This window comes from Trichoderma gamsii (assembly GCF_001481775.2).
Source record: "Trichoderma gamsii strain T6085 chromosome Unknown Scaffold_1.2, whole genome shotgun sequence".
Taxonomy (NCBI): domain Eukaryota; kingdom Fungi; phylum Ascomycota; class Sordariomycetes; order Hypocreales; family Hypocreaceae; genus Trichoderma; species Trichoderma gamsii.
This window is the reverse complement of record NW_020171338.1, coordinates 1,713,656-1,731,797: the sequence shown is the minus strand read 5'-3', so window position 1 is coordinate 1,731,797 and position 18,142 is coordinate 1,713,656. Positions and strand designations below refer to the sequence as shown.

At 49.7% G+C, this 18,142-nt stretch overlaps 6 protein-coding genes across 6 annotated transcripts; 3 read left to right on the top strand and 3 right to left on the bottom strand.

Annotated features, from left to right (window-relative positions):
• Positions 1 to 139: 139 nt before the first annotated feature.
• Positions 140 to 1,367, top strand: TGAM01_v200519 (Mov34/MPN/PAD-1 family protein; the record flags this gene model as incomplete). The annotated part of the gene is made up of 3 exons (XM_018806116.1): positions 140 to 205; positions 327 to 580; positions 674 to 1,367. 3 exons carry the CDS (start codon positions 140 to 142, stop codon positions 1,365 to 1,367), a joined length of 1,014 nt encoding a protein of 337 aa, XP_018660597.1.
• A 3,208-nt stretch (positions 1,368 to 4,575) lies between these two features.
• TGAM01_v200518 (hypothetical protein) lies at positions 4,576 to 5,889 on the top strand (the record flags this gene model as incomplete). Its single annotated transcript, XM_018806117.1, has 1 exon — positions 4,576 to 5,889. One exon carries the CDS (start codon positions 4,576 to 4,578, stop codon positions 5,887 to 5,889), a length of 1,314 nt encoding a protein of 437 aa, XP_018660598.1.
• A 1,669-nt stretch (positions 5,890 to 7,558) lies between these two features.
• On the bottom strand, positions 7,559 to 7,945 carry TGAM01_v200517 (CAMK/CAMK1/CAMK1-RCK protein kinase; the record flags this gene model as incomplete). The annotated part of the gene is made up of 1 exon (XM_024548570.1): positions 7,559 to 7,945. One exon carries the CDS (start codon positions 7,943 to 7,945, stop codon positions 7,559 to 7,561), a length of 387 nt encoding a protein of 128 aa, XP_024406785.1.
• A 1,380-nt stretch (positions 7,946 to 9,325) lies between these two features.
• Positions 9,326 to 9,936, bottom strand: TGAM01_v200516 (serine/threonine-protein kinase srk1; the record flags this gene model as incomplete). The annotated part of the gene is made up of 2 exons (XM_018806118.2): positions 9,326 to 9,798; positions 9,897 to 9,936. The coding sequence occupies 2 exons, from the start codon at positions 9,934 to 9,936 to the stop codon at positions 9,326 to 9,328; spliced, it is 513 nt and encodes a 170-aa protein (XP_018660599.2).
• Positions 9,937 to 11,794: 1,858 nt separating this feature from the next.
• TGAM01_v200515 (hypothetical protein) lies at positions 11,795 to 12,523 on the top strand (the record flags this gene model as incomplete). The annotated part of the gene is made up of 2 exons (XM_018806119.1): positions 11,795 to 12,209; positions 12,492 to 12,523. The coding sequence occupies 2 exons, from the start codon at positions 11,795 to 11,797 to the stop codon at positions 12,521 to 12,523; spliced, it is 447 nt and encodes a 148-aa protein (XP_018660600.1).
• Positions 12,524 to 15,262: 2,739 nt separating this feature from the next.
• On the bottom strand, positions 15,263 to 17,003 carry TGAM01_v200514 (hypothetical protein; the record flags this gene model as incomplete). Its single annotated transcript, XM_018806120.1, has 5 exons — positions 15,263 to 15,735; positions 15,822 to 16,236; positions 16,300 to 16,339; positions 16,416 to 16,882; positions 16,935 to 17,003. 5 exons carry the CDS (start codon positions 17,001 to 17,003, stop codon positions 15,263 to 15,265), a joined length of 1,464 nt encoding a protein of 487 aa, XP_018660601.1.
• Between the last annotated feature and the right edge of the window lie 1,139 nt (positions 17,004 to 18,142).

The following is an 18,142-nucleotide window of genomic DNA, read 5'->3' as shown; positions in this document are numbered from 1 at the left end:
CCAAGTTAAGCAACACGCAAACACACACATACGCCTCTCGCTGCCGCTTCTACAGCTCTTCAATTACGATTTCCCACTCAGTTTTCTTCACGCATATCATCTACGCCAATAGCCACAAGCACATATCACGGCCTTGAACATGGAGCGATTCAGGAACTTGTTGGGCGGCGGTGGCATGGGTTTGGGAGGAGTTACTCCAGGCACGGTAAGCTTTGGATCAGCTGGAATTGCATTGCTTGGACGCAGCTATATCCCCTCCAGCTGGAGCAAGCTGCATGACCGAAATCAACTGCGTGATTTGTGGCTAATGGGTGTCGTCATTACAGGACAACATTAGCTTGATCGATAACTCAGAGACAGTCTACATCTCATCCTTAGCCCTGCTGAAGATGCTCCGACACGGCCGAGCAGGTGTGCCGATGGAAGTCATGGGTCTCATGCTGGGCGAGTTCGTCGATGATTTCACAGTCAAGGTCATGGACGTGTTTGCCATGCCCCAGAGTGGAACAGGTGTCAGTGTTGAAGCCGTCGATCCCGTATTTCAGACCAAGATGATGGATATGCTGCGGCAAACTGGAAGGTAAGCTGCTTAGAACCGTATATGGCTGGCCTGGAAGATCTCGGAAGGAGAAGGTCAAATCATGTCATGACTGTAGCTAACGGAGGCGTATAGACCAGAGGCTGTCGTCGGATGGTACCACTCGCATCCTGGATTTGGCTGCTGGCTCTCTTCTGTTGATATCAATACTCAGCAGTCGTTTGAGCAACTGAATCCCCGTGCAGTGGCTGTCGTTGTCGATCCTATACAGTCTGTAAAAGGCAAGGTCGTCATTGATGCTTTCCGACTCATCAACCCACAACTACTCATGATGGGTCAGGAGCCCAGACAGAGCACAAGTAACCTGGGCCACTTGAACAAGCCGTCCATCCAGGCTTTGATCCACGGACTCAACCGGCACTACTACTCGATTGGCATCAACTACCGCAAGACAGCACTAGAAGAGAATATGCTCATGAACCTCCACAAGCACGTATGGACGGAAGCTCTAGAAATGGATGATTTCCGGACAGAGGGACAGAAGAACAAGGAGCGTCTGGAAAGACTAGTCAGCCTGGCAGATGGCTATGAGAAGAGAGTCAAGGAGGAGACTGAGCTGACCAAGGAGCAGCTCAAGACCCGCTACGTTGGCAAGCTGGATCCCAAGAAGCACTTGGAGGATGTGGGCCAGGAGCTGATTGAGGACAACATTGTGTCGGTGTCGAGGCAGATGATTGACAAGGAGGCGACGATGCCAAAGAAGAACGGGGCTCTGGGAGCGGCAGCCCAATCAAGTGAGGATCAGATGGAGACGGAGGAGGAGTTATAAGGGAGGATCAAACTAGGGAGAGCAACCATTACCGCGGCTCTTTTCGCACTACTTGAAGCTACTGCTACTGCATATAACAAAGGTGGTGGTAGTTGGGCAGCACTTGGGAAATACTTAGGAACAGGACCGTAATTTTTGCGTTTAACAAATAAAAATAAAACTTAAGCTGCTGCTAAAATGAAGCTTGGAATGACACGACGGGTCCTAAGGGCGGTGACGGTGTATCAGACAACATGCTGATATATGTTGGGGCGGTGGCTGGTCATATGGGGGTTGTTGCGTGACCATGAGCGAATAGTAGTAGTGTCCGCGTGCGTATGGTGTTACTCGCTTTCGTAAGAGAGGGAACAGCAAAGCGTCACAGGAGACAAAGTAGACCGCAGAAATTTAATTGTAGGAATATTTCTAGCAAGAAGAAAAAATTCTGAGCATTGACTTACTGTTTCGGGAGCGGGAAGAGGTCCGTTACGTGCTGGTGCCTCCACGTCGTTACGTGCTTGGGCGGTGGCATCTGTTTCGTTACATTGGGATTTCGACCTTGGACCCCTGCACCTGAGGGCTTGAAGCCGTACTCGGGCAGCACGATCCACGGGCATGTCACTACCTTTTTTTGATGAAAAATTTACTGCTGACGATGTCGCCTCTCTTTGTCTCTTGGTACAGGTATAAATCGTTATATGCATTTTAAAGTAGCAGCATTAACAATAGCAATAGCCCTGGCTACTTATATCTGGGATGCTTGATAGCTTTCTCCACCTTATATCAATATGCTGCGAGGACAGAAAACTATCGTAGCTGTAGACACGAAGAGAGCGTAACTGCTCGGCGGCGGAAGCATCTACTTACTGAGGGAACGCATATGAAAAATCAAATGACAAGGATGGAACAATACCCTGCAAGTTTTACTCACGCAAAAGCAGCTGCTTCCAAAGGCAGCATGAAGCTGTTGATCCATTCCGTATAAGTCGGTGTATCCCGCGTGTGAGTGCTTTGCGCAACGCCATTCCATAAGGTACAAGTCGGTATGCCTACGCACCTACATGTACACACCCTCACACTCGCACATGTTGAATGCCCAACGAAAGCCGTACCAACAACTCAAAGGAAGAAGTGATCACATATTACTTAGTACTACAAAGAAAAAATAAGACACATTACGTTTCTTTCGTTTGCCACTTGCTCAAGACAGGGCAGCACAAATCCCACGCCATCTACGGTCTCGCTTGGGGACTGTGATGCAGCTTGGCATCAGTCACACGGGCAAATTTTGGCATCAGCCGGTGCTTGGTTCGATTGGGCTCAAACAAGAATAAGCGGTCTCAGCCCTCACAAGTACAAGTCGACCCCTCGGGCTCGACCCCTCCTTCATGTCATGTTGTCTTGATTTGTCCCCTGAAGAAGAGGCGCGCATGAGCCCTGGCAAACACGCTGCGGCCGGGGTCCCCAATCAGTGGACAGACGTGCGGTGTGTCTCGCAGGCCCGTGGAGGCGCCACAGGGATTGAAGCCTGGCGGACAGCGGATAGGATAGAGGCGAGGAGGCCCCACGGCGGCGCCCCAGCAGCGACAGGCCACAGTCTCAGATGACGGGCTCGTTGGACGCTGATTCATCCCGGCCTTTTTTGGTGGATGCGGCGGTGGATATGCAGTGCAGACGGTGCTGAGGAGCCCCAGCTTGCTACAGAGGAGTTACTGAGCTGGCTGCAGCCACTAACTGCGCACCGCAGCTAGTACTGGACTAGCAGCGCTGAGTGCGACAGACGCGGATGCAAAATGCAAATGCAAATGCAAATGCAAATGCAGATGCAGATGCAGATGCAGCCCGAAGAAGAAGAGGAAGAAGACAAGAAGAAGACGCGGCAAAGCAGGGAAATCAAAGAAAAAGAGAGACATTTGAGAAATTAGTTAGGCAGTTGGACGGTTACGGCACTTATGTATAAAGATGGAACTGCATGCGAGTGCTAATGCCGGGCAGCAATTCCCGTCTCCATCTGCTAGCACTCTTTAGCGGTTGCAGCAGCAGGCATTTCAGCGGAGCCCTCCCCCAGCAGGTGCATGAGCGGCGGCGCACCAACAGCAATCAGAAATTGGAAGAATGTCGAATTAATATCATCAGCTGTGGCTGGCAACGCCAAACGCCATAATCGTAAACGCGGTCGTGGCACTGTGATGCGTATGCGCTGCGCGGATTGGACGCGTTGACCAGTGGCAGCACTAGAGGCTGGCGACGAGGACCTATTCGCGCTGCTTCGTGTTTGTAAGCGTGCACTTTTCAAACGACGGCGAGCGAATCGCAAGTCTGGGTCCGGCAGCAGGCTTGTGGATTGGGCCTGATGCTTGTAAGTTCTCAGTGCTATGTATACAGTGTGTCAGTGGCTGCAGCTGCAGGGGTCGCGGCGCAGCATTCACGCTTCCATTTTCTTCAACTTCGACGTCCGCTTCAATTCTCTGTCTCGTCGCCCATGAATTGCGCTGCTGGCGATTCCTGCGCGAGTGTCCCATTGCCGTCCGCTGCGCCCTCTATGGGCGACGGCCTCTTCCATGCGCGTACCACGCACTCACCCATCCTCGTACTTCTACCCTCGAGGCCCTCGACGGCATTTACACGATAGCGCTGTGGCCGCGGCATCGGTTAACGCAGGAGATCCGCCACGAGCCCCTGTTTGCCGCCGCTGCTGTCATCGTCGCTGCCATCACCTGCACCTGCAGGAGCCACCACAACAAAGGACAAAAAAAATAGCATCGCATCATCGCCCATCCTCCCCTGCTCCGCAGTCTGGGGCGCCGGCATCTCGTGCGTCGGCTGATGCGAATTCCTCGAATACCACCGTTACTACCTTAATCCTCCATACACCAGTAATCGGCAGTCAACAGAAGGAACTGTTGGCAGTCCCAACGGCTACTGGTTACGGCCACTATAACTCGTACGTACCGTAGTAGGCCTAGGACTCGACCTAAATCTGCGTGTGCGTCTTCGACTCCTTCGCTTCCACCACCATCACCACCGTTACCACCACAATTACCAACCGACGACGTGGTGGCCGCGGTGGTGCTGGCAGTGGACGGTGGCCAGAAGCTCTTACGCCAGCATTGTCCCCAGAACCAACCATCAGCATCCGCGTGAATTGATCGCAAACGCAAACGCAAACGCAGTCGCCATCGAACCCGAGTCCGGATCCGGATCCGAAATCAAACGAAACGCCGTCGCCATGATGGACGTCGACACCGTCAACGAGGTCATCGAGTGCGTCGGCCGCCTCTTTGACCACATTCCCTACGCCGTCTGCGGTACCGCCGCCCTCATCTACTACGGCTACCGCTCCTACTTTCCCGACCACATCAGCATCACCTGTCCCGAAGAGTCCAAGGAAGCCATTCGCTGCTGGGCGCTGGCCAAGGGCATGACACCATTGCCCGACAATCCCGATGGCTTCAGCGTGCGCGTCGCCAGCGGCCGCACATGCCCCGTGTGCATCAAGTTCATGAAGAACGGCTTCGAGGCGCTGGAGCGAGTGCGCGTTGGCCCTGGCCAGGCGAGCATGGTGACGCTGCCTAGTATCGCCAACACCATTGCTCGCAGCTATGTCTCTCGCCTACACAACTCGTCCACCGAGCGCCAGGCCATCTATGCACGATACTTGGTCTGGATCTTGAAGCGCATGGCCGAGGTCCCGCCAACGGATCCGATACAGCGCTTTACTCCGGAACGCGCCAAAGACATTATTAATCGATCCTTCTGGATCCCCTTTACTCTCTCGTATCCTGAGACTCTACCTCTATTTTCTGCTGCCGGCCTCGACGTCCCAAGTGATGGCGGGTTAATGGACGGATTAATGGACGGGTTAATGGACTGGCAGAATGATGTCCCAAGCGTGCCGGTTCAACGACCGAGGGCTAGGACGTCTACCAGCCGTTACAGCCTCAACAACTCCCATGGCCGCAGCCAAAGCCACAACTTTGCCAATAGCTACAACTACAACTACAGCCAGAGCCAGACCCGCCAGAGCCTTCACGACTCGGATTTTTCAGAATCTGAGAACAGCACCACGCCGCCATCTCTCCGTAGGGTCACCAAGCGGATATCGAGCTTCCGCCCACTAATGGTACCTTCATTCAACTCGCCGGCGACTTCCGATTCAGGATTTTCTGGTTCCACCGACGGCATGTCACCGCAATTCCTTCTTGCTTCTCCATTCATGTCGCCCACCACATTCATGTCGCCCACCACAGCCATGGCACCGCCGCCGTTTACGAATTATCATCAAAACTATCACCAGAACTATCATCAAAACTATCACCAGAACTATCACCAGAACTACCATCAGAACTACCATCAGAACTATCATCAGAACTATCATCAGAACTATCATCAGAACTATCATCAGAACTATCATCAGAATTTCCATCACTTTATGCCTCTCTCTCCCTCCGACTCGACGCCTTTTGTCCAACCGTTAGGTCCTCCGCCTACGCCAAGGAGAACGCTATCAACTCGTTCCCGCGACGTAAGACCGTGGATATGAATCAAATGAACACGAATTTCCTTTATTATGCGCTACCTGAGCGTTTGAGATACACACACTCGCACAAAGAGCGATTTTACAGCGTTTGGACTCACATTTATACCAACTTCACGTCTACTTTATTGGCCAGTACAAACACGAACCTTAGAGCCAGACTAACAAACGATCCAAATCCACGGATTCTGGCAATCTAATTCTGTTCTTTTTGTCGTTTTTATCTACTGGGGGCTACCATCTAAATTGACGAGATATCAACTTGACCAAACTTTTCTTTACTTTACTTTGTTTCTTTTCTCCAGGCCATACCAGATTTTACACCTTGTCTCGCTGTCTTTTACATTTCATCTCATTTTATTTCTTCTCTCTCTATTCTGAAACAACGGAGTTTTCATTTTTGTCTTGTTTTTTCTGTGCCAAGATTGGACACGATTTGATGGATACCGGATATGGCAGGCAAGGGGATTATGCACGACATGCATACATGACGCAAGGGGCCTCCTTTTTAATTCCCCTGCTTTGTTTTTCTGATTATTAAATGACATTGAATGGAGGAAAGGAAGAAGGACAGGAAGAGATATGATGTCATGGTAATTGAAGAGGAAGAGAAGCAAGCAAGTCAACAGAAGTCGACAAACAATGAAACTACAACAAACAGACACATCAGGATTTTCTTTTCCTACTTTTTTCTACTCTTTTATTTTCCTTTTCTCTCAAGGCCACTGGAATAAAACAGGCTCAACAATATCCATACCCCATAGATTGATAGTTTACTGTACTGTACAATAGAAACAGAAAAGGGGGTGGAGTGCATTGCTAGTCTCAATGCCCAACTACCCACCCACCTATTTGATGAAGCTTTGGTTTTTTGCCTCTCTCTCCTTTCTTCTCCTGAGCGGAGACTTGAGTGAATGAATAGATAGTATGGAGCACATGTGCAGCAATATGAATCTTATTGAAAGGAATAGCAAGATATGGTGTGACAGAACTAAACTTAGGGCAAAGTATTCCAACCTAATTCTTCTGTTGTGACTATGTTATAGCTATTACTACTCCTACTGCTGCTGCTGTTACCGCTGTTACCGCGGTTATTGCTAGTTTTAATTGTGTATAAAAATATTGTGCATGATAATTAAATTTTTTCACACGTGGATTAACTACGTACCGTTTCTCTGTACGAAAATTCAATTTTCACAGCAAATAGCCTAGCAAAGAATTATAAATCATGCTCTCAACATACCAAAAACTCCCTTACCCATGTATCAGCCATGATTCCTCCTTATACTGTCCCGACAATAGTATTGCTCTTTAGGCCTCTTATTTCTTTGATCTACAAGATACAAGAAGCTGGGTACAAAATTAAAGATTTTAAAAACACGCTCAAAACATTTCCCTCCTATTTCCCTCGTTACTCCAATACGCCTCCCATAATGGCATCAAGCCCGCATGCGTCTTTGTCTGAGCCGACGGGCATATTTTCCTTGTCATAAAATGCGCTCGTCATGCTTGGTCGCATAATGTCGCTTATAAAGGCCTCATCCACGCGAGGCGGCGACGTCCCCCGCCTGAGGGACTCGCTTGAGATGGGTGACAAGTCGGCGGCAAAGATCCCATCGACAGCAGCTCTATCTTCTGGTGTTGCGGGCTTCGATCTCTCAGCCACATTGAGCTTCTACGCTCCCATGACGGGAATCTTCTTGCCTCGCTTGCCCAGCAGCGTTGCGTTGTCCAAATTGAGCTCAAATGCGCCCTTTTGTCGCTGTCGCTCACGCACTTGCTGTCGTGCAGCAGCGGTCACGGCCGCCGAATGCTGCCCGTAGCCCTTCTCATTAGTGGCTCGCTCTCGCTCACGGCCACGAGTATGAGTATTATCGTGGTCTTGGATATTGGCCCTTTGCATCCTCTGCTCTAGAGCCTGAGTTTTGCTGTTGGTATCCTTATCGATGTCCATGCTATCGGCATCATCTTCCTCTTCCTCCTCCTCTTCGTCTTCTTCGTTGAGACCGCCCAGAGGTCGACCAGCACCTCCGGCTCGTGCTCCGATCTGGGCCCGTCTCATTTCTTCCTCTCCTTGACGATGAACAGCGTAACTAACATCGAAAACTTCACGGAGGTTGACGGCTGCAGGCGATCGGAAATCGTACTTCTTTCCAACTTCCTCGAATTGGGCGGTTGCAAATGGCTTGAGCGGCATATCGGGTCTCTTTTCTGTTTTAGGGGTTGGTCCTACTTCTTGGATCCATGGGTGAGCGAGGAACTCTCTGATGGTGTAACGCTTCTCGGGGTCCACTGTCAATAGGTGGCTGATCAAATCCTTGGCAGATTCGGAAATGTCGTCCCACCAAGGCGACAGGAAGGTGTATTGGCCCTTGGCAACCTTTTCGGTCAGGACTTCGATACTTTCGTCGTAGAAAGGCGGGAAGCCACATAGTAACGTGTAGAGAACACAGCCAAGTGCCCACATATCAACCGACTTGGAATATCTCTCATCCTTGACGATCTCGGGTGCAGTGTAGCCAACGGTACCGCAGGGTGTCATGGTTTGTGTTTCCCACACAATCTTGGAGAGGCCAAAGTCGGCAATCTTGATTTCGCCAATGCCGCCACCTCCATATCCAGGGATGAACTCCCCCTCATCGACCTTGTCCTCATCTCCTGGCTGCTTAGGTTTTGGGTGCTTGGAGGGAATGACGGGTATCGGGTTGAATAGGATGTTCTCAGGCTTGATGTCGCTGCAATGCATGTGTCAGCAAAAGCCTGTTTGGGCAAGGGCGAGTATGACGTCAAGGTGGGACTACCCCTGTCCCACCCATCACCATAGCTTGCTTAGAAATGGGAATGGGGGACTGCTGAAAGAGAACTTACCGATGGACAACGCCCTTCTCCTCGTGCAGGTACTCCAGCGCTCTGGCCACTCGGACGATGACATGGCGAGACAGCTCTTCGCTGAAGTAGGTCAGTCGTACGATCTGGTGGAACAGCTCGCCACCGGGGGCCAGCTCCAGCACAATGTAGTAGTACTGCTTGGATTCGGAAAATTCAATGAGCTTGACGATGTTGGGGTGGTCAAGCTGACGCATGATCTGAACCTCTTTCAAAATATTCGAGCGCTAGCTAGATGTTAGCATCAGTGACTTCTCAAAAATTCTCTCCTTGTATCCGATGCCACAACTACTGGCAGCGTTTCTGTGCACCCTAGATTAAAGGGGCCAAAAGTGTGACTATAGGAAATAAGATTTCGCACCTCTGCAGCTTTTGGAATCTTTTGAAAGTCTGGATGTAAATGTTTATTTCCCTATTTTAGGGGAAACCCCTCTCCGTGGTTGGTAAGAGCGGGATGAGACGCAAGAAACGACATTGACGGAACGAGAGTTAAAGAAAATGGGATGTCACGGTGACAAAAGAAAAGCAACAACAAGGATAAAAATGAAGAATTGCCTCAACTTACTTGCATACGATTCATCTCATACTTGCGAACGACTTTGATGGCAACCTCGCCATGCTCTCCGGTCAGATCGCGCGCACGATAAACATTGCTGAAGGCACCATCGCCCATTTTCTCCAGGAGCTCCCATCGATCTAGGTCAGGGTATTTCGGGAACTTTCCCTTGCTGGCATTTTCTTCAGCGACAATTTGAGCCAGGTTCGCCTCGTCTACCCTCCTGCCCTTGGTACCATTAGCCTGCTGAGCCGGCTCGACATGGTGGGCTGCGGCATTGCCTGCCTGTGCGGCTCGGTTCTGCTGATCGTTGGGAGCTTCCGAGTAGGCTGACAGGGGCTCCTGGTGTCCGGCGGGTTTGCCATATACGGGACCTGTTGCTACAGTTTTCTCCGGGGGCGGGTGTGGTATCGACTGAGGGGTGTCATTCTTTTGCGGCTCTTCGTTAAAATTGCCGACACGAGCTTGTTTGCCTAGAGTTCAACTTTGTCAGCCAAAACAGCCTGCCACTTTCTGAACATTTGAGCGATCGTTGTCCCATTATGACTATGATGCTGGAATATGGTCATACCGTGGCGGATGAAATTCTTGATCTGTTGAATAGTAGACATGGCTGCCAAGAGACGCCGCTATCGAGCGACGGCGTGGTGAAAGACGCGGGTTGGAATATGCTGATTAATTCTTTGCTGCCGGATTCAAAAGTCTTGTTCCTCTATGTGCTTTTTTTATAGCCAGCGGTTTTTTCTTTTTTTTTTAAAAAAAAAAGGGGGGGGGAAAGAATACAATCTCAGATTGTATCGTGAAAGCAGTACAAGTTTGAGAGAATTTTAACAGGTAGCGCAGCGTCTGATTCCGGCTCGCTGTCGTGAAATGACGAGCGTGTTTGGCGCGAAGGTGCGGGGTTTTGAAATAAGTTTGCCAGCAGCAGTAGTGGGTTTTCTCTTTTTTTTCTCTTTGTCTTTGCTGGGTGGACAAGGTATCTACGTCAGAAGGTGACGCTGGGCTGAAGCAGACAAATCTGCTTGGATCGAGAAACGGAAATGTATTCGCTGGCGATGGTTCAAGTAAACGGAAATGGAAGGGGGGAAAGAAGAGAAGAGAGTAGCTGGGGCAGACTAATGGGAAGAAGGTCAGGTAGGCGTGTAGCGACTTATTAGTGATGGCCTTGGGAGGACAAAGGCGGCCGGGACGGTAATTTCAAGTGGATGGAAGTGACGTACGGGCCTGGAATAGGCTAGAAGGGCCAGTGGTGGAGAATTTCTTAGTGCTTGTCCCTGTATTTTTGTCGGCAGCTGATTTTGTTGAATCGAGGGGGAAAATCAAGTTGAGGAGGAGAAGGGAAAAGAAGGAAGAGAGGAACGAGGAAAAGAACGGAGGGAATAAGAATAAAAGATAAGTTAACAAAGCTACGCAGACGCATGTTGTGATTTTCTTTTTGTCTCCATGTCCGTGCCATTCTTACTTTTGACTTCAACTTCGCCTTGCTGCCTGCACTGATGACGATATTCCCTGCTACGTGCTGAAATGATACCATACATGTAGCTTTACTCTGCACTACGAAAAACCTTGGCCGTGCCTACACGTACAGCCAGGCCCTACCTGCACAGGTAGTAAAGAAGCCAGAAGGAGTGAGCTGGGGGTTACATTCAATTTCCCATCTGCATGCAGACAATGAGAGCAAAAAACAAGATAGATGCGACACTGACGCGGAGTTGACAGGACCGCCTATGCATGTGCCTAAGCATGCATGCCGTATTCCTGCTGCGGCATTGGCGCGCGCAGCGGCTCCAAGGAGCTGGCTGGCAGTGGCTGGCAGGCCTAGTGGCTGCTGGTGCTGCAGCAAGATCCGCCGCATTGCCTGTTAGGCAGTGCCAGGCATTGAAGTCATGACAGGCATTCGGGTCGAGACCCGGGCGGATCGCGCAGAGGCTTGCCGATTCAAACACCGGCTTACAGCTAAACCGCCAGCCACCGGAGTACTCCGTGCTTAACTGAGATCAATTACCTGGCATTTGCGATGCTGTTACCGCTACTGCGGGCCTGCTTGGAGCTTAGCAGCCGCCCTGCTGAGGAACGCGCGGGACAAAATAAATTGGACGCGGTGGCAAGAGGAGAGCACGAGATGGGAAGAAAAAGGTCGCCTGTTACCGTCCCCAGGTACCTGAATTACTTCATGACAGTACATGGTGTCATGCACAGGCAGTCGATCATCTACTTCGCACAGTATCCAAGATAATCTCTTTATGATAACTACCTTATCCATCAAAACAGGTATCGATACCTGGGCACTCACCCCGCAGAGAGGGAGCTTGAGGTACCCCAAACCTTTTGTTTGGATGGACGAGGATGAGGCGACTCCGAGGCCAGGAAACAGACGCAAAAAGCAAGGAACCCGCTTTTCCCGGTGCCTCCAACTCCAGCTGCCAGGGACTCTCGCTCAGCCTGGGATTGGACCTGGGCCTCTCTATCATGCGCCCAAAGCCCAGCCGCGTGCGTGTTGCTGGTGGCTCGAGCGCTTGGCAACTTGATTCGATGACCTGGGGGCTTGGCGCTGCGCTTTTTCCCGATCCGCATTTTGATACTTGGCTCGACGCCACGAGACCGGTGAGCTGGGCGATCCAGATCGCTGCTCAGGTGCTGCCTGGTATGTACGAGGCAATGATGCTGCTGGTAACTGGTGCTACGCGAAAGACTATATCGCATACTGCATGGCTACAATCTGAAGATGAGGACAAAGAGGCCATATGCCACACGCACTCGTGTGCGTGCGAAAAGCATCCTTCGAAATTGCTCGAACATCCACCTGAACAAGCTTCCTTGGCTTGGCTATGCGCGCCTGTCGATCCTCTCACCAGCGCGGCTCGCTTACGTTGCATCTACGTAGGTATGCATCAACCGCAGAGCTTATCCATGCCAATGCACGCTGCCATTAAGCAAGCAAAGCGATAAAGCAGGTGAAGGGCATTAAGAAAATATTTTCTCCCAGCTGCTTCTATTTGGTCCGCTAAACTCGGCCAAGCATTTTAGCTACACTACTAGCAGCATCTATATATGTGTGCTAAAGCAAGTCGCCGCGCGTCGACGTCACAGCGGGCCTCTGAGTCTAGGCCGTCATCTACACCTAATGCATTCAACGTCTGTTATTACACGTACTCCATACACGCAGACGCTATTGATGGTCCTGCAGCAGCGCGATAAATCGAGACGTTGACTTACAAATCCCTGGACTAAGCTACTGGCTGCTATTACTGTATCGATGGAAATCTGATCAATTGTTTCCAGTCGTCCAGCTCAGCATTGGTGTTACACGCAATTAGCGATGACAACACAGGTGAAATAGTGACTCGTACCAGACACCGGCCATGTCCTACATGATCTGTCGGATCGGCGACAGCCAACAGAGCTCTGAATCGACCGAGCTGAGGCGTAGCAACTCCTATCTATGACCATGGCTTGGACCAAGCTGCAGCCGTTGAGATGTCAGACACAAAGTGGTAGGTAGCCCGCCGGACCAAGTTACATCGTGACGTCACATGCCATTGCAGCATTTGTTGCCCTTCAAGAAGCTACCTTATACGTCATTGCCTCTAGATAGACAGGAAGACTGCCATCTTCAGTAATCTGAGGCTTAGAAAAGGACTTTGTGATACACAAACCGTCCCATTCATGGACGGTATACTACAGTTACATCCATACAATGAGGGAGAGTGAAACAGATCACCATCGCCGGCTCACGCAGAAGGAAATGAGAATGTTGTTTACGTCCATATAAGCAACTCGGATATAGCTGAAAGGTACGCGCGAGACCTGATGAGAGGCAATGCCATCATTTGCCACTTGCGATCTACATTGTGCATTTGTCAGAGATCGAGAGGCCAGACGGGACCTGTCTTCCGTGAAACCAATAACTTAGCTTGTAACGGAGTGGTGTGCTGTGAGATCCCCATCTCTCCCGGAGCTTCTGTGCCGGTGGTAGTCTGTTTTGGGAACTTCTAATGCTGAGATTCATGTATCCAGCGGCTGGGTGCATCTCCAAGTGGCATCCATGCAGTAGCTGGCTGCCTTTTTCGTTCTAGGTACATTAAAGGTACATTAAAGCAGATGCTTTCATCCAGTTCTGCTTGATACTTGCAGATGGGTGAAGAAGAATGCTCACTTTGACTAAACTGTAAAAGCATGAAGAGGGGGGGTGATATCGTACATATAGGCTATTGCGTGGAATGCTTTGGTGGTGTTATGCATACAACCGTTACCACATCTCAAAATAATACACAATGAGATTGACAATAATTATCCATCAATCTCAATAAATGATGAGTATCCAGCAAATTATGGTGAACATTCGGATACAGCAATCTCGTTGATCGCTCATGTTGGAAAACATCAAGTTGAATATAGAAGATGCTCCTCTTGCATGTATATCATGGCATTTCTTCTCAATAACGGACGTATTCCCTCTAGAAAAATGGACCGGTGGTATATTTACAGAGAGAATTTCTCAGCAATTGTAGCCCCTCGCAAGACCTTGATAAGGGTATTAATAACAACCAGGCGTGCCGCAGTGTGCCACACAGCCGTGTCGAAGTCCCCAGTTCACAGCATTTTTAACCCTCCCCGAGCCCTTGATAACTACGCTGCAATGAACGCTCCTCTGTGATCGAGAAACTTGACAGCAGTTTTCAACCTTATGCGAAGCCCCAATTCCTGCAGAGACATAGACGATTGAGTGACCAACCGGTGTTCCCGTAAAGCTTCCTAGCCATTTTCATCCTGCGCGAGGCCTTGATACCTGAAGTTCTCAGCAAGGGAGCATTATGCGTCGTGGGAATGAGGTGGGGAGATAGCTGTTGCTGTCTTGTATAGCAGCTAGAACAGGCAAACATACAGCGCATAGATAGAACATGTGTCCTTGCATTGTGTAAAAGAGCCATCGAGTGTCCCCTATACTACTTATATTCTCCTTTAATAGGATGGCCTAAAATCGAAGCCTTACTTGTTTAGATGCCAGGCAGTGAGCAAGTCAAGTCAAAGACGTTGAGAGGCACAGAATTCTTAATAGCCCTTTGATATAGCGCACTTAATCAAATGAACACTTTGCAGCATTTTCTAAACTTACGTGAGACCTTGATATGCCTTTCTAAATTGAGCACTTTCGTAAATTGAGCACTGTTGTAAATTGAGCACTGTTGTAGATTCTATTCATAGTCGTTGTCTTTAGGATCAGGGCCCTTGTTTCACAGCATTTTCAACTCTTTGTCTTGATACCTCTAGAGGTATAGTATTTATAGTTGAACACTTCACAGCATGTTTAACTCTGCATTAGGCATTGGGCATCCTAGAGTGCGCCCATGAGCAAGAGTCGAGACGTAATCGGATTTGACAGCAACTTTAACCCTGCATGAGTCCCTGATATACCTAATGAATATAAGCAAGCGGATGTCAGAAAAACATGGAATCTAGAAATTTTTCACACGCAAGAAAGTAAAAGTGTGCATACAAACACTGCAGATGACCCATATTAATAGCGCTCTTGCTAATGTTCTGTGTGTGAATATTCATTTCGCAGTCCCTTTATATATACTTATATATATCTGCTTGATAGTTGGGCAGCAAAGCCGGCATTCGAGGTGCCAGATATGGTTGGCATTTCACAACATTTTTAATCCTGCCTAAGGCCTTGACACGCGTAAAGAGGCGAGACGCCCTAGAAATGCCGTGCCATGACTTTTGCGTTTAAGGAGGCTGGATTGGTCAATATTATAAGTGTTAAGTTGAGCCCGAAATATAAAAGCACCCTTCATAAGGCTTCGCTCGCTCACAATTCAAACCATCATCTTGTCTTAGATGACTCTTATAGTCCAAATACCGCAACATATTCTCAAGATTCTGGTATAAATCCATAGGCCAATAACTACTACCATGAGATTCTAGCCCATTTCAAAGCTTGTAGAGCCTAACGGACACACCCTCTCGCTCCCCATGAGCGACCAAGGCCTTGTTCTTACGCCCGTAAAACACCCTTAATCCAAGGCACACAAACACGAGGAAAAGTAAGAAGCCCGCATTCGTCCAATGCCCCGTGGGGTAGCCCTTCTTCGCCTCGTCTGCTTTGTAAATCCATACACCCGGAATCTGTCCAAAACCTCCACCGATACTGACGTTGATGGCAATTGCCAGGCCTACAGATGCGGTGCTGACAACATTCGAGGTGAGCCAGCCCAGCATTGGGGGAATAGATGAGAATGAGCCTGCCGTGGCAAGGATGAGGCCTCCATAACGAGCTTTGTAGGAATCTGCCGGAAGGGCGGCAGAAACAATGAAGCCAATAGCGCCCACCAAGGCACAACCGGCGGCGTGCAATCCACGGGCGTTGAATCGGTCAGCTGATATTGCGACGAGGATTTGGCAGACTGTTGAACAAATTACCATCAGCATTCCATATTCTCTGTTGCTATCACAATTGAATAATATAAGACAATAGATTCAGGGGGATTACCGTAGGCAACGACCCAAGGAGGTACAGTCATGAGCTGCGCCTTCAGATCAACATATCCGAGGCCGCTGGTAATAGATGGCGCAAAGAGACTGAGACTCGCAAACGGCGGGCTGACGGCAAAGTACATGGCATAGTGGGCATACAGGCGCCAATCGGTGAGCGTAGATTTGGCGTCTTGCCAGGTCATGCTGGGATGGTCGCCTTTGCTGCCCTCGTGATAGAGACGTTGGACTGCGATGTCCTTCTCCGCTTCGGTGAGCCAGCCGGCGCTCTCAGGGTAATCTGGTAGGAAGAAGAAGACGAGAAGCGCAGATAGGCAGGATGGAATGCCTTCGAGGATGAAAAGCCAACGCCAGCCGGCCAAGCCTGCTGTTTGGTTCATATGGCCAATGCCGTAGGCAATAGCACCACCAAACTAAATATGTTTTAGTATATGGTCAAGACTGTGGTATAAGACTAAGCAGTAGATCTGACTTACCGCTCCTGCCAATGTCGAAGAGGCGAGAATAAATGCAACTCTGATGATGGTCATGATCAGTACAAATCTCAAGAGCGCAAAGATATTGGAACAGAGAGAGGGTATTTTCTGCTTACCGTACACTGCGCTCATCATGTCTGTACCAAAATGTCAAATAATAGACCAGTCCCGGGAACAAGCCCGCCTCAAACACTCCAAGCAAGAATCGCACACCCGTCACAGTAGCAAAGCTATGCGTGGCGCCCATGCACATGGTGGTGACGCCCCAGCAAAACATCAAAAAGGCAAGCCACCTGCTCGGCCGCAGCTTTTTAAGAAGGATGTTGCTGGGGACCTCGAATAGGGCATACGCGACAAGGAACACCATGAGCGCGACGTTGAACTGCTTGTTGCTCATGTCGGCCGTCTGCTGCAGGTCGTCGTTGGTCGAGACGTTGAGGATCTTGGCGTTGCCAATGTTGGAGCGGTCGAGGAAGCAGAGGAAGTAGATGCCTGCTGAGATTGGGATGATGCGGAGGTCTTGTTTCCGGAGAAGCTTCTTCTCTGCTTCGCTCATGGGCCCTGCCTGGGACGGTGGGATGTCCTAGAGCCGAAGTTAGCCTTTGATGATTTATACGATATGAAGGTTGACATACATCTTTGAGGATGCCGACATCAATGTCTATTTGCTGGGCAGTCGCCCCTTCTTCAAGCTTGGAATCCATGTTGAGAGGCGCCGACAAATCACACCAATATCATCAACAGATATAGACTACAAAAGCCAAAATGGGAAGAAAAAAAAAAAAAAAAAAAAAAAGATGCCAGGTCTGAGGCTAGCGATGTTCCTGTTAGAAGCAAGTGGCACCAAGAAGATCGCGCTGCGCTCAGTCTCACAACACAGGCCACCGCGAATTTAATAGAAAAAATAGACAGGTCTCAAGTCCGAAAATCTCGGAGCCGGTGAGAGGATTATCAATGTCTCGGCATATTTCACTTTATATGTATACAGGCTCATTATCAGGAGAAATGCGGGGGAGCATTGGACAGCTCACTGCTGTCTACTAGGTGAGGATTTCCTTCCTTGCGCAAAAACGCAGGGTTCAACTGCCGAACCGGCAAATTTGGGATAGCCGAGCGAATGAAGTCGGTTTCTTGACAAGAGTCGCGGGTGGAGATATGGGGGGTTCGGGTGATTTTCGACGGGGAGCGAACAGCTCTTAGCTCTTGCAAGTCCCTGCTCGGCCGTCTCGTGGACGCGTTTGCAGGGTCACATCGCGTCTTTTTTCTGGGGTAAACAGATGGGATGCTTGGAGGAGCTTGACTAGCAAACGTGACAGATGAGCAAATGGAGGCCCTTTAAGGGGAGCGTAAAAGAGAGAAAGAGTTGACGAAGTCGTGAGTGAATTCAGCGCTGCGTATAACATTCTGCTGTACTTGGAGCAAGCAAAGGGATCAGGCGGTGTCGATAATCGGCGTGCGGAGAAGCCACAGATTAGCTCTCGAATACGACTCTTTACCCCGGATTCTTTAGTCTCAGTGGGTTACATGATGAGGAGCAATGCGCTTCGTCCAAGCGTCTTACCTTGCAAGGCACGCCGTCTTATCGCACGCTTTGCTGGGGAAAAGAGGGGATATGATCTGGGCCAATCTTGGGGAAAATTAGCCGGTTCGGCACGACGGCCACCGAAAGCTGGGCGTTGACATTTGCATTCGTGTAATCACATTGATTTCTTGGCATAGGGGTGCTGAATATTGTGGTACTGGTGAGTAGGTAAGTGATTTGAAAGCCAGCTAAATCGACAATCTGATGGAGAAGGCACTGGAATAAGTGACTCGGCGATATCATCTCTACGAGTCCCTTTGA